General features: G+C 41.8%; 1 protein-coding gene across 4 annotated transcripts in view; it reads right to left on the reverse strand.

Moving 5' to 3' along the window:
- LOC125450882 (nipped-B-like protein) overlaps positions 1-15,255 on the reverse strand; it is a 510,140-nt gene that overhangs the window by 208,315 nt on the left and 286,570 nt on the right. For all 4 annotated transcript variants that reach the window (XM_059644995.1, XM_059644996.1, XM_059644997.1 and 1 more), the window contains one exon: positions 3,840-3,983. In XM_059644995.1, coding sequence (XP_059500978.1) covers positions 3,840-3,983 — 144 coding nt within the window. The remainder of the gene's footprint in view (positions 1-3,839; positions 3,984-15,255) is intronic.

Below are 15,255 nucleotides of genomic sequence, written 5' to 3' on the forward strand. Positions count from 1 at the left end.
CTAAAGGGAGGGAGAAATAAACACTATAACTAGAAAAATTTAGTACTTGGGAAATAATGGGGCTAAAGGCTGTGCATCTCAGTAAATTACAAGAATTATTTAGTGCATAGTCATAGATACTGGTAGTCATCTTCCAATAATCCTTAAGATCTGAAAAAATCTCAGACGACCAGAGAGCTGACTGCATAACACAATATTTTAAGAAAGGAGACAAAGCCAGGTAATTACAAAAGAGTTGGCTCAATGTCTGTTATTGGAAAAATTCCCGAGTATATTATAAAGAATGCATTTTAAAATATATAATATGATAAAGCAGCATCAGTACAGCTTCACGAAGGGAAAACCATATCCAACAAATTTATTAGAATCCTTTGAGATGGTAATAAACACAGTGGATAAACAGGAATCAGTATGTGTAGTATATTTGGCTTTATAAAAGGCATAAGGTGCTGAATACAAGATTACTTAATAACAGCCAGGTTATTGGGCTACATTCCTGCAAATTTTACTGTTGCTGAACAGACCTCCAAGGTCTGTGTGCAGCAGCAGCTTCTGCAACTGGAAACCGATGTGTCAGCATGCCGTTTGTTGTGTTATGGAACCTCAGAGTCCCTGCTTGGCCGCACTGCATAGAGAGAACGTTGGTGTTGGTACAAATATATTTTCACAGATGAAGGATTGGCTAACTAAAGAAAATCAGAGTGCTGAAATAAGGAATACCATGAATATTTTTGGTCCTCTTTATATAATGAAAGATAAAATGGCATTGAAAGAAGTCCCGAAAAAGTTCACTGGATATGCAGGAATTTTATAATAAGGAGAAGTTGTGTAGGTTGGGTTTGGGCTCATTGGAGTTTAGAAGAATGAGAAGCAACTTTACTAAAACATACAAAACGTTTAAGGGACTTGACAAGGTAAACTAGAGAGGTTGTTTCAGCTTGCGGGAGAATTTAGGACCAGAGGTCATCATTCATAAGTAAGGGTCATGCATTTAAGAGAGTTGAGGAGCAATTTTTTAAATCCCAGGGTAGTCAGTATGGGAATTCTTTACAACAGAGGCTGAGTCATTAAGAATATTTGAGAATTAGTGATCATTCATAAAAGAATCGAGAGGAAAAGCAAGAAAGTGGAGTTGAGGATTAACGAATCGATCATGATCTCTGTGAATAATGGTGCAGACTCAATGGGTTGAATAGCCCACATCTGCTCCTGTCTCTTATGGTCTTGTTAGCGGAAAAGGAACAACAACATGCAGTACTCCAGGTAGAAAGTAGGGAACTTCCACAAGCAAATTGCTTCTATGGGCAACGATACTGACATGATGGGTGAATGGTATTATTCTGTGCTGTAACAACTCTGAACTATTCTGTGTAATGATCCGTGCTCATGGAAGAATATCTCATACCTTATCTCATGTACCATTGCAGAAAAGTATGGGCACAATGCAAATTGGCAGAAGGAATAGGACGGGAAAACCAAAGCACTGCTCTGAAGTGTGTTCAGAGATAATGGGAACTGCAGATGCTGGAGAATCCAAGATAACAAAGTGTGGAGCTGGATGAACACAGCAGGCCAAGCAGCATCTTAGGAGCACAAAAGCTGACGTTTCGGGCCTAGAACCTTCATCAGGAAATTTCTCTGATGAAGGGTCTAGGCCCGAAACGTCAGCTTTTGTGCTCCTAAGATGCTGCTTGGCCTGTTGTGTTCATCCAGCTCCACATTTCGTTATCTTGCTCTAAAATGTGTGCAGGGTCGGAGAGAGTGACGGTGAGAATTGAGTCCATCGTTCTTCCAAAAAGCAACTGGATTTTGAGCTTCATAAATAAAGACATTGAGTACAAAAGCAGGACATTACTCCGAACATTTTCACAGCTCTAGTTAGGTCCCAAATCAAAGACTGCATCCAGTTCTGGTCACCATGCTTTAGGAAACATGCAAAGGTCAAAGATGCAGAAGAGACATACCAGAGTAATTTGAGAAGGTGGAGTTTAATTACAAGGCTAGGTTGACAAGGTTGGAGCAGTTATTCTCCTTGGAGGAAAGGAGATCGAGGAGAAATTTAACAGAGACCTACGGATGCGATGGCGAGTAATATTTTTCAGCCAGTGGGTGATGAAACTGGGAGACTCACTGCTGCAAAAGATGGTGGAGGCCAAGTCATTGATTGAATTTAAGATTGACATAGATTGGTTCTTGATCAGTAAGGGGAATCAAAGTTTACTGGGAGAAGGCAGGAGATTCGGTATGAGAAACACATCAGCCACGATCAAATGATGAGCAGAATGGTTTGTGTGTGTTTCGGTATCTTATGATCTTACTAGATAAAAAGGAAATAGCTTCTTGCTAGCAGAATGGGTAAAGGAGCAGGAGATGAAGGTGGGAAAATGTAGGAAAAACCTTTCTCTACATAGTGACACTGATAACCTAGAATTGTGCCATTGAGTGGCGGACCAAGTAGAACCAATGAATGGTTTTAAAAGAAACTCTAGTGGGTACTTGAGAAAGGAATAAACTGGCAGGGCTTGAGCAAAAAACAACTGAATTGACTGGGATGGTTTAAGAGCTGACATGGTAGCGATGAAACAAATGTTCTCCTTGTGTCACAGAAAGCGGGTGAAGCCAAAACATCGAATGTTTTCAAGAACAAACATAGTTCTTATAGATAAAGAAATCAAAAGGTACAGGGAAATGGTGGGAATACGGTACTGATTAGGATATCAGCCAGGATCTTACTAAATGGCTTAGCAGGCTTGAGAGCTGAATGGCCTATTTCTGCTCCTATTTTCTGTTTTCCATGCTGTGACTAATCTATTGCTATGACTAGAGAAATGTGTTGGAAGTATGATCTGATACAGATCCGTGAAAGTACAATTATAGGCTTTGCTTGACTGCTGCTTGAGCTTGGCCATTTATAATGGGGAAGTAATATTTAATTTGGAATAGTACAGGATTTTGCATATTTCATGTGGCCATTGCTCAATACATCAACTACACAGGTATGACCAGAATTAGAAGTGGTCAGAAAGAAATCTAGGCATTCTATTCTGAAGACACTTGAGTCGGCTGAATGCTTTAAAATATACAGCTCATCACCTTCTCAAAAGAATAATTAGGAATGAGTGATAAATGCTGAACTAGCTGCCAGCTGAGTTTCTTCTGCACTTTTTGTTCTTTATAGCTCTAAATGTAGACTCAGGAGTTTTCCAAATTGAATTAATAAGATAAGATGAAAGGAACAAATTGAGTTCAAGTAGAGAATTTATTTCAATAAGTTATGAAAGGGCTAGGTTCTGATTAGATACCAGAAGGTGGTACTTCTCCCAGAGAATGGTAGATCTCTGAAGTAGACTGCTTACTCTTGTGTTGAATGGTGATTTGCTGTACAACTTCAAACATGAGCTGAGGTGCACATCACCTCTCTTCAACAAGCATATGACAGTGAATTCAGAGCCATGGTAAGACTATGTGCAACTGTTTGAGGGTTTGGAGATTAATTCCTCAGACCATTATGTAGGGAAAAACCTGAGTTTTAAGTTTGGTTTACTGTGTCTCTCACCCAATCAATCATATGTTGGCATGGATGGGTCTGGTTCAATAGTCCATTACCTTTTAAATAAACATTTGAACTCCCAACAGAAACACATCAACTCCAGTGAGTCCTATACATTCCCAAACATTTCCACCTCTCCCAAGACATGACATTGGCCTCCCCAGGACTGAATATTATGGCCTTGTCAGTGGAATGTATGATAACTTGTAATGTACTGCTCCTACACACTCCATAAGACCGATCAGCACTTTTGTTCCCCAAGAAGTGACCATCCAAACCTCCCTCCCACCTGTTTGAGTATCCGATCAATTGACTCCCGGTCCATTTTGCAGGATACAGCATCTTTTCTCAGCCGTGCTGCCACGGTTCCCAGGTAATCAAGGGAAGCTACTCGGAGAGCCATCTCTGTCGACTTGTTACTGAACTGGTGAACCTGCATTCAGGAGTACAAGAATAAAGTGTTTGAAATAATGGCTCCACATGGCACAATTTTCCACCTTAAACGTTTGTCCAAATATATAAACTTCCAGTACCTTTTCTCGAGTAAATAATTAATTATGACAACTGTCGCTCAAAAACATTCACATCATTATACACCACATTTGGCTACAAACAGAATGATTGTGCAAGAGACACAGCTTGAAATTAGCTATTTAAGTCTGGTGACAATGGTTGAGCCAGTTCTTTGGGATGAACATATCTAATGGCGCTCAAACTCATCATACACTTACCACTGGGGTCCATAATTCAACAGTCCACTGGCTGGTTTAATTTTATTCACATTTTGCTCTTTGAAATTCAAGTAACTCCTCTGAAATTGGTATCTCAACATCAAATTTGATTGTACTGAATGAAAGAGCAATAGTCTCACTTCACTAATGAGTCAAAATCTCAAAATATACAAAAGAAATGCAAGTTCCCATGAAGTCCAATGGGATTGTGCTTAGCAAGTTTAGATTTCAGTTTAGATGTTCGATTTTATTGTCATCTGTACGAGTACAGGAGTACAGTCTAAAGTCCATAATGTTGCCATACATGCCGACATCCTAGGTACCAAGATACATAGATACTGAGGAAGGGGCACTCAACCTGAAACATTAACACTAATTTCTCTCCACAGATTCTGCCAGGCCTGCTGAGCTATTCTAGCAATTTCTGTTTTTGTTTATTAGGTACAAAAAAAAGCTTGGGTATAAGTAGTAAGAGAAATGGGGGATTTAAGAAAAAAACGCACTACTTCATAGAATAGTAGAGAGATAAAGAAATAGGTAATAGTTTACAGTTCATGTTCTGAGGAAGGCTCACTGGACCTGAAACATTAGCTCTGATTTTTTTCTTCACAGCTGCTGCCAGACTTGCTGAGCCTTTCCAGCAACTTCTGTTTTTATACAATTTAAAATATTGTCACTATATAAAATGTGATAAGCTACTAATGAAAGAAGATAAGAACCTGCAACAGGTGTAGGGCAATTGGCCTCCCGAGGCTGCTCCACTATTCAATAAGATCATGACCTCAGCTCCATGTACTCACCCTCTCACTATAACCCTTATTTCCTTTACTGTTCGAAAAATTATCTATCTTCGCTTTAAAAACAATGAGGTATCCTCAACTATTTCACTGGGCAGGGAATTCCACAGATTCACAACCCTTTGGGTGGAGAAATTCCTCCTCAATTCAGTCCTTAATCTGCTCCCCCTAATTTTGAGGCTACGCCCTCTTGCTTTACTCGCCAGCAGAAACATCCTCCCTGTTTCTATCTTATCCATTCCTTTCATAATTTTATTTTTTTTATACTATCCCCACTCATTCTCCTAAATTCCAATGAATATAATCCCAGTCTATTCAATCTCTCCTCATAATCCAACACTCTCAACTCTGGAATCAACCTAGTGAATTTCCTCTGCACCTTCTCAAGTGCCAGTGCATCCTTTCTCAAGTGAAGAGACCAAAACTGCACACATTACTCCAGGTATGACCTCTTCAGCACCCTATACAGCTGCAACATAATCTCCCTGCTTCCAAATTAAATCCCTCTAACAATGAAGGACAATGTTCCATTTGCCTTAATTACCTGCTACACCTGCAAACCAACATTCTGTGATTGAGGCACAAGGACACCCAGGTTCCTCCGCATGCTGCAATATTTTACCGTTCAAGTAAGGGAAGGCAATGGCTGAGTGGTATTTTTGCTGGACTGTTAATCCAGAGACACAGAAAATGTGGGGACGTAAGTTCGAATCTCGCCATAGCGGATGTTAGAATTTGAATTCAATAAATACCCGGAATTAAGAATCTAATGGTGACCGTGAACCCATTTTCAATTGTTGAAAACACCCATCTGGATCACGAATGTCCTGCAAGGAAAGAAAGTGCCATGCTTACCTGATCTGGCCTACACGTGACTCCAGGCTGACAGCAATGTAGTTGACTCTTAACAGCCCTGGAGGCAATTAGAGATGGGCAATAAATGCTGCCTAGCCAGTGACGTCCTCATGCCGTGAATGAAGAAAAATAAATAAATATAGCCCCTTTTATGGTTTTTCCTACCAAAACAGATGACTTCAAATTACAAACATAGAACTCTATCTGCCAGACTTTTGCCCAGTCACTCAAACTATCTACATCCCTCTGCAAACTTTTAGAGTCCTCTGCACCCTTTTGCTCTACCATGCATCTTCAAGTCATCCACAAACTTTGACACATTACATATGGTCCCCAATCATCTATGTAAATTGTAAACAATTCCGGCACCAGCACTGATTCCTGACGCACACCACTAGCCACTGCTCGCCAACCAAGAAAACACGCATTTATTCCCACTCTTTGCTTCCTGTTGATCAACCAGTCCTCGATCCATGCCAATACACTGCCTGTAACACCATGCACCTTTATCTTATGCAGCTGCCTTTTGGGCGGCACTTTGTTGAATGCCTTTTTGAGGCACATCGACTGGGTCCCCGTTGTCCACTGCACTTGTAATTTCTTCATAGAATTCCAGCAAATTAGTCAAGCGTGACCTGCCTTTCATGAACCCATGCTGCATCGACCCAATGGGACAATTTCTATCTAACTGTCTTGTTATTTCTTCCTTAATGATAGATTCAAGCATTTTCCCCACAACAGAAGTTAACCGGCCTATAATTCCCTATCTTTTATCTACCAAAGTCCTATACAATTGTAACATGACCTGCCAACTCTCATACTCAATACCCCATCTGATGAATGAATGTATGCCATATGCCTTCTTGATCACTCTATCGATCTGCATTGCCACCTTCAGGATACAATGGACTTGATCACTCAGATCTCTCTGTGCATCAATTTTCCCCAGGGCTTTTCCACTTATCGTATAGCTTACTTTTGAATTGGATCTTCCAAAATGCATCATCTTCCATTTGCCTGGATAGAACTCCATCTGCCATTTCTCCGCCCAACTCTCTGATCTATCTATATTCTGCTGCAATCTCCGACAGTCGCCTTCAGTATCTGCCACTCCACCAGTCTTAGTGTCGCCTGCATTCTTGCAAATCAGACCATCTATACCTTCCTCCAGATCATTTATGTATATCACAAACAACAGTGGTCCCAACACCGATCCATGTGGAACACCACTGGTACAATTCTCCATTTTGAGAAACTCCCTTCCACTACATCTATTTGACGTCAAGTGTGGTTTCTGATTTCTTATCCTTTGCTTCATCAAGACTATATATTTCTATTCTCAATAACTAGGTTGATCTTCACCCCACCCCAGCTTCTCTGCTGCTGAAACCATCATCTGTACTTTGGAACCTCTACCTGACCATGAACTTTTTTTTCCACTTGCCCTTCCACACAGGTTGACAGAAAGAGAGAGAGAGAAAGAGAGAGAGAGAAAGAGAGAGAGAGAAAGAGAGAGAGAGAGAGAAAGAGAGAGAGAGAAAGAGAGAGAGAGAAAGAGAGAGAGAGAAAGAGAGAGAGAAAGAGAGAAAGAGAGAAAGAGAGAGAGAGAGAGAGAGAAAGAGAGAAAGAGAGAAAGAGAGAAAGAGAGAAAGAGAGAAAGAGAGAAAGAGAGAAAGAGAGAAAGAGAGAAAGAGAGAAAGAGAGAAAGAGAGAGAGAAAGAGAGAGAGAAAGAGAGAGAGAGAGAAAGAGAGAGAGAAAGAGAGAGAGAAAGAGAGAGAGAAAGAAAGAGAGAGAGAAAGAGAGAGAGAAAGAGAGAAAGAGAGAGAGAAAGAGAGAGAGAAAGAGAGAGAGAATGAATCATTGAGTACATAGTTTTACCAAAAGACCCCTCATAGATGCAATCAAATTATTCCTCTTTCTACATCTTGTGCCAGAGGTTTGAATACTTCTCTAATTTTATCTACATCTCTTTTGAAAGCTACCACTGAATCAATTTCCACCACCATTTCTAGCAGTGCACTGGCACACTGAATGAAAAAGAAATTCTCATGGCTGTTTCGCCAAGTATCTTAAAATAGAGTCTAGAATCCAGTAATGGATGAGTAGAAATACTTTCTAATACTTTCCTTTGAACTTTGCCCATCTTTTGGCTGTCTGCCATAGCATCCCCTATGCGGTTCAGTATCAACTGTGTATCAACTATCAACACGTGGTTCTAAAAGATGCCAAAGGGATATGCTGTTGTATGATGCATATTGTTCTAGTGGTTTCCAATCTACCACAATACTGTGAGCAAAAAAAATCCTTTTATCTGCAGTAACACAATAATTTGATCAAAGTCACTTTTTGTTTTACTAAGCGAACAACTAGCCCAAAGTTTGAGAAGATTTGTAGTTCAGGTTGTGGAGGCGGTTGTAGAATTCTTCACCAAGCCAGGGTGTTTGATCACAGATGTTTCGCCACTCTGTTAGTTACCATCACTGCATCTCCGGTGAAACATTGGTGTTCTGTCCCATGTGTTATTTATGCGCTTCGGTTTGCTGGGGTGGTTGGCATCACTTCCAGTTCTGTTTTTCAGTGGTTAGTTTTTTAGGTTCAGTTCAATGTGTTTGTTGTTGGGAGTTCTGGTCGGAACACCATGCCTCCAGGAATTCCCAGGCATGTCTCTGTTTGGCTTGTGCTATTATGGATGTGCTGTGCCAGTCGAATTTGTGTCCTTCTTTGTCCATGTGTATTGAAATCAGTAAGAATTGGTTAAATCTGTTAGTGGCTAGTTGGTGTTCGTGTATCCTTATTAACAGTTTTCTTCCAGTTTGGCCTATGTAATGCTTCTCACAGTCCTTGCATGGTATTTTGTATATTACATTGGTTTTGATGGTTGCAGGTATGGTATCCTTTCCATTCGTCAGAAGCTGTTGTAGGGTGGTTGTTGGTTTGTGAGCTACCATGATGCCTACGGCATTTGAGTAGTCTTGTGGTCATCTCTGATATACAGTAGGGTAATTAGTGTCTGGCTGTGTTGTTTCTTCTTGTTGTGGTGTGTCACAGAGGTAATGGAGGATTATGCTTTTGGGACATTTATTCCTTTTGAAAACTGCGTAGAAGTGCTCCTGTTTTGCTTTGCACAACTCCAGATTGCTGCTGTGTGTTGTGGCTCGTTTGAACAACGGTCGACAAAGGATACATGACAGTAATCCTTAATCGAGGCCAATGATTCAAGAAAACTAACATACCACGGGTAGGCGGTGATACACCCAACACCACAATTAGACAATTGGATTGCAACGACCCTGAAGAAATTACACAACTCGGGAGATATCAGCAAGGCAGACTCCATAAAATGAAGCAGAGGGATCCAACATACCCCACCTCTACAGATTCCCGGAGGTACACAAGTCCCCCTCAGACCTACTGGCTCACTACTAGGTAGGGCAACATATAGACTAGCCAAAGAACTACAATGGAAACTGAAATACTTAGTAGACAACATTATCCACTCCTCCCATGAATTCTTCAACATCAAGGACACCAAAACAAACAAGGATGACATAATGATATCGTTCGATATAACAGCACTATTCACATCCATAAACAGCAATCTAGCCAAAGAGACAATTGCCACACTGCTGGACAATTCAGGAAGGCAGATACCCGACGACACCAACAGCATCAACAAGGACAGCACCCTGAAGCTGCTGGATCTGTGCCTCACAACTCGCTTTACCTTCAATGAACATATATTCAAACAAATCAATGGAACAGCAATGCGATCCCTAACATCAGGATTGATAACAGACACAGTAATGCAAAGGCCAGAATGGACAGCACTCCCCACTATCCAATCCAAACTCTGGCTCAAATATGTAGATGACACTTTTGTGATTATCAAACACATAAGAATAGAAGACAACCACCAACTTATGAACAACATCCTTACCATAATAAAATTCACAAAGAGAACGATAACAGACTACCCTTTAAATGGAATGGTGGAACACAAGAACAAGAGAGCTCCTGACCTATGTATACAGAAAGAGCACCCATACGGACCAGGTACTCAATTACACCAGCAACCAACCTGATATCCATAAATGGAGCTGCATCAGGACATTATTCAAACGAGCCACAATGCACTGCAGCAACCTCGAACTGCGCAAAGCAGAACAGGAGCACTTATACAGAGTTTTTAAAAGGAACGGATACCCAAAAAGCATATACCTCCACAACATGCCAGAACGAGATGACACAACACAGCTAGACACACTAGTCACCCTACTCTTACAGAGGTATATCAGAGATGACCACAAAACTATTCAAATGCCCTCAGTATCAGGGTGGCCCACAAACCAACAACCACCCTGGCACAGCAACTGATGAATGCAAACAATCTCATACCCACAACCAACAAACCCAATGTAATATACAAGATACCATGCTAGGACTGAGGAACATTATATAGGCCAACCTGGCAGGGGTGACACGGTGGCTAGCACTGTTGCCTCACAGCACCATGGACATGGGTTCAATTCTCCCCTCAGGACACTGTGCGGAATTTGCACATTCTCCCACTGCCTGCGTGGGCTTCCTGCAAGTGCTCCGGTTTCTTCCCACAGTCCAAAGATGTGCAGGTTAGGTGGCCTGGCCAGGCTAAATTGCCCATAGTGTTCAGAGATGTGTAGATTAAGTAGGCTATTGGGGGATGGGTCTGGATGGGCTGCTCTGAGAGTCGGTGTGGACTTGTTGGGCCAAAGGCCTGTTTCCACACTATAGGGATTTTATGAAAATGAAACTGACAATATGGATACACGAACACCAACTAGCCACCAAGAGACTCGACCAATTCTCACTGGTCTCAGTATATACAGACAAAGGAGGACACGAATTTGACTGGGACAACACATCCATAATAGCACAAGCCAAGGAATTCCTGGAGGTGTGGCGTTCTGACCAGAACTCCATCCACAAATAGATTGAACTGGACCCAATATACAAACTACTGAAAAACAGTGATGCCAACCACCCCAGCGTACCAAGGCATTTAAATAACAAGCGGGACAAAATACCAATGCTTCAGCCAAGATGCACTGACGACGTTATCTAGCATGGTGATGAAATGCCTGCAATCAAACACACTGACTCGGCAAGCAAAAACAATCTAGCCTCTTGTCTCTCTAGTTATAGCATGGATAAGTGACATGTCAAGGGACAGAAAAAAGAAATCACGTATATGGCTCTCATCTCCCCAGTGCCAAAAGTTCCTCTTCCTTTGTGCCATGTTAGTAAATCTTTTTCTGCATTGTTTCAAAAACCTAATGTGTCATTCAAATTGGATTACAATTCTCTCGCTGACGTTCACTTTAAACGATCTAAATGCATCAACATATAAAGTCAACAAACCAATGTGTTTTTTGTTTTATTTGTCCTGTTAACGGAAAATGTTTCTGTACAAACCAATGCGGAGGCAGTGGTCTAGTGGTGTTATCGCTGGACTGTTAATCCAGAGACCCAGATAACATTCTACCATGGCAGATGGTGGAATTTGAATTCAATTCTTTAAAAAAATCTGGAATTAAGAATCTAATGATGATCATGAATCCATTATCAGAAAAATCCAGCTGGTTGACTAATGTCACTTAGAACGAACCTGCCATCCTTCTCTTGTTTGACTGCAGACCCGCAGCAATGTGGTTGATTCTCAAATGTCCTGTGGGCAATTAGGGATGGGCAATAAATGCTGCCCAGCCAGCAACACCCTCTTAGAACACAGAACAGTACAGACCCTTTGGCCCACGATGTTGCACCGAACTTTTACCCTAAACCTATGGTCTGTCTAACCTCCACCCCTACCTTAAAATATCATCCATATGTCTATCTAATAGCCGCTTAAATACCCCTAATGAGGCCAACTCCATTACCCTCTCCGGCAATGCATTCCACCCCCTACCACTCTCTGAGTTAAGAACCTACCTCTGACGTCTCCCCTATATCTACCTCTACTCACTTTAAAACTACGTCCCCTCATAATAGCTACCTCCACCCTAGGAAAAAGTCTCTGGCTGTCTACTCTATGTATACCTCTGATCATTTTGAACACCTCTATCAAGTCACTTCTCATCCTTCGTCGTTCTAAAGAGAAAAGCCCTAGCTCTCTCAACCCTTCCTCGTAAGGCCTTCCCTCCATTCATTCCAGACAACATCCTGGTAAATCTCCTCTGCACCTTTTCCAACACTTCCACATCTTTCCTGTAAAGAGGCGACCAGAACAGGACACAATACTCCAGATGTGGCCGAACTAGACTTTTGTATAGCTGGACCATAACTTCACTGCTTTTGAACTCTATCCCTCTATTAATGAAAGCTAACACACCATATGCCTTCTTAACAACTTTAACCACCTGGGTGTTAGCTTTCAGGGAACTGTGGACATGAACCCCAGGATCCCTCTGCTCCTCCACACTGCCAAGAATCTTTCCATTAACCCTGTATTCTGCTTTCAAATTTTTCCTTCCAAGATGAATCACCTCACACTTTTCAGGGTTACACCCCATTTGCCACACCTCTGCATCCTATTAATGTCCCTTTGTAACCTAGAACAGCCCTCCACACAATCACAATTCTACCTACCTTTGTATCGTCCGCGAACTTACTAATTCACCCTTCCACTCCTTTATCCAAATCATTTACAAAAATCACAAACAGAAGAGGATCCAGAACAGACCCCTATGGTACACCACTCGTAACTGAGCACCAGGTTGAATATTTCCATCCATTACCACACTTGGTCTTCTAAGGGTCAGCCAATTCTGAATATAACCTACCACATTTACCCCTATCTCACGACTCCTTACCTTCTACATGAGCCTACTCTGGGGAATCTTATCAAACACTTTACTTAAATCCATATATACCACATCCACTGCTCCAGCTTCATCCATGTGTTTGGTCACCTCTTCAAAGAGCTGAATAAGGTTTGAGAGGCATGATTTACCCCTCACAAATCCATTCTGACTATCACAACTCAAACCGTGCCTTTCCAAGTGATCATAAATCCTATCTGAGTCCTTTCCAATAATTTTCCCACCAGTGACCTAAGACTAACTGGCCTTTAATTTCCGTATTCCTTTTTTTGAACAAGGGAATGCAGTTTGCCTCTCTCCAATCTTCCGGCACTATACCTGTGGACAGCGAGGATGAAAATATCATCTCCAAAGGCCCCGCAATCTCTTCCCTCGCTTCCCATAGAATCCTTGGACAAATCTCATCAGGCCCGGGGGACTTGTCTATCAAGTTCCTCAAAATTCCTAGTACATCTTCCTTACTCGCATCCACCTCCTCTCGCCTACCAATCTGTTTCACACTGTCCTCCCCTACAACTAAGTCCCACTCAGTTGTGAATATAGAAGAAAAGTATTCATTAAGGGCCTCTCCTATTTCTTTTGGCACCATGCACAAATTCCCTTAACAATCCTTGATCAGCCCTATCCTATCTCTAGTTATTTTCTTATTCCTCACAAACATGTAAAAAACCTTGGGGTTTTCCTTGATCCTATATGCCAAAGTTTTCAGGATAAACACTAACACTTTCTACAGGTAAATAAGGAATAAAAGAATGACAAGAGTAAGAATAGGGCCAATCAAGGATAGTAGTGGGAAGTTGTGTGTGGAGTCACAGGAGATAGGGGAAACACCAAATGAATATTTTTCGACAGTATTCACTCTGGTAAATGACAATGTTGTCGAGGAGAATACTGAGATACAGGCTACTAGACTAGGTGGGATTGAGCTTCACAAGGAGGAGGTATTAGAAGTCCTACAGAGCGTGAAGATAGATAAGTCCCCTGGGCCGGATTGGATTTATCCTCGGATCCTCTGGGAAGCCAGGGAGGAGATTGCCGAGCCTTTGGCATTGATCTTTAACTCGTCATTGTCTACAGGAATAGTGCCAGACGGCTGGAGGATAGCAAATGTGGTTCCCCTGTTCAAGAAAGGGAGTAGAGACAACCCTGGTAATTATAGACCAATGAGCCTTACTTCGGTTGTTGGTAAAGTGTTGGAAAAGGTTATAAGAGATAGGATTTATAATAATCTAGAAAAGAATAATTTGGTTAGGAATAGTCAGCACTGTTTTGTGAAGGGTAGGTCGTGCCTCACAAACCTTATTGAGATCTTTTGAGAAGGTGACCAAACAGGTAGATGAGAGTAAACCGGTTGATGTGGTGTGTATGGATTTCAGCAAGGCGTTCAATAAGGTTCCCCACAGTAGGCTATTGTACAAAATGCGGAGGAATGGGATTGTGGGAGACATAGCAGTTTGGATCAGAAATTGGCTTGCTGAAAGATGACAGAGGGTGGTAGTTGATGGGAAATGTTCATTCTGGAGACCAGTTACCAGTGGTGTACCGCAAGGGTCAATGTTGGTCATTTTTATAAATGACCTGCATGATGGCGTAGAAGGATGGGTTAGTAAATTTGCAGACGACACTAAGGTCGGTGGAGTTGTGGATAGTGACGAAGGATGTTGTAGGTTACAGAGAGACATAGATAAGCTGCAGAGCTGAGCTGAGAGGTGGCAAATGGCATTTAATGTGGACAAGTGTGAGATGATGCACTTTGGTAGGAGTAACCGGAATGCAAAGTACTGGGCTAATGGTAAGATTCTTGGTAGTGTAGATGAGCAGAGAGATCTCGGTGTCCATGTACACAGATCCTTGAAAGTTGCCACCCAGGTTGACAGGGCTGTTAAGAAGGCATACAGTGTTTTAGCTTTTATTAATAGAGGGATCGAGTTCCGGAACCAAGAGATTATGCTGCAGCTGTACAAAACTCTGATGCGGCTGCACTCTGAGTATTGAGTGCAGTTCTGGTCACCGCATTATATGAAGGATGTAGAGGCTTAGGAAAGGGTGCAGAGCAGATTTACTAGGATGTTGCCTGGTATGGAGGGAAGGTCTTACAAGGAAAGGCTGAGGGACTTGAGGCTGTTTTTGTTAGGGAGAAGGTTGAGAGGTGACTTAATTGAGACATATAAGATAATCAGAGGGTTAGATAAGGTGGATAGGGAGAGCCTTTTTCCTAGGATGGTGATGGCGAGCACGAGGGGACACAGCTTTAAATTGAGAGGTGAAAGATATAGGATAGATGTCAGAGGTAGTTTCTTTACTCAGACAGTAGTAAGGGTATGGAACGATTCGCCAACTTTAAGTACATTTAAGTCGTCATTGGACAAGCATATGGACGTACACGGAATAGTGTAGGATAGATGGGCTTCAGATTGGTATGACAGGTTGGCACAACATCGAGGGCCGAAGGGCCTGTACTGTG

Source organism: Stegostoma tigrinum, chromosome 3 (genome assembly GCF_030684315.1).
Source record: "Stegostoma tigrinum isolate sSteTig4 chromosome 3, sSteTig4.hap1, whole genome shotgun sequence".
NCBI lineage: Eukaryota > Metazoa > Chordata > Chondrichthyes > Orectolobiformes > Stegostomatidae > Stegostoma > Stegostoma tigrinum.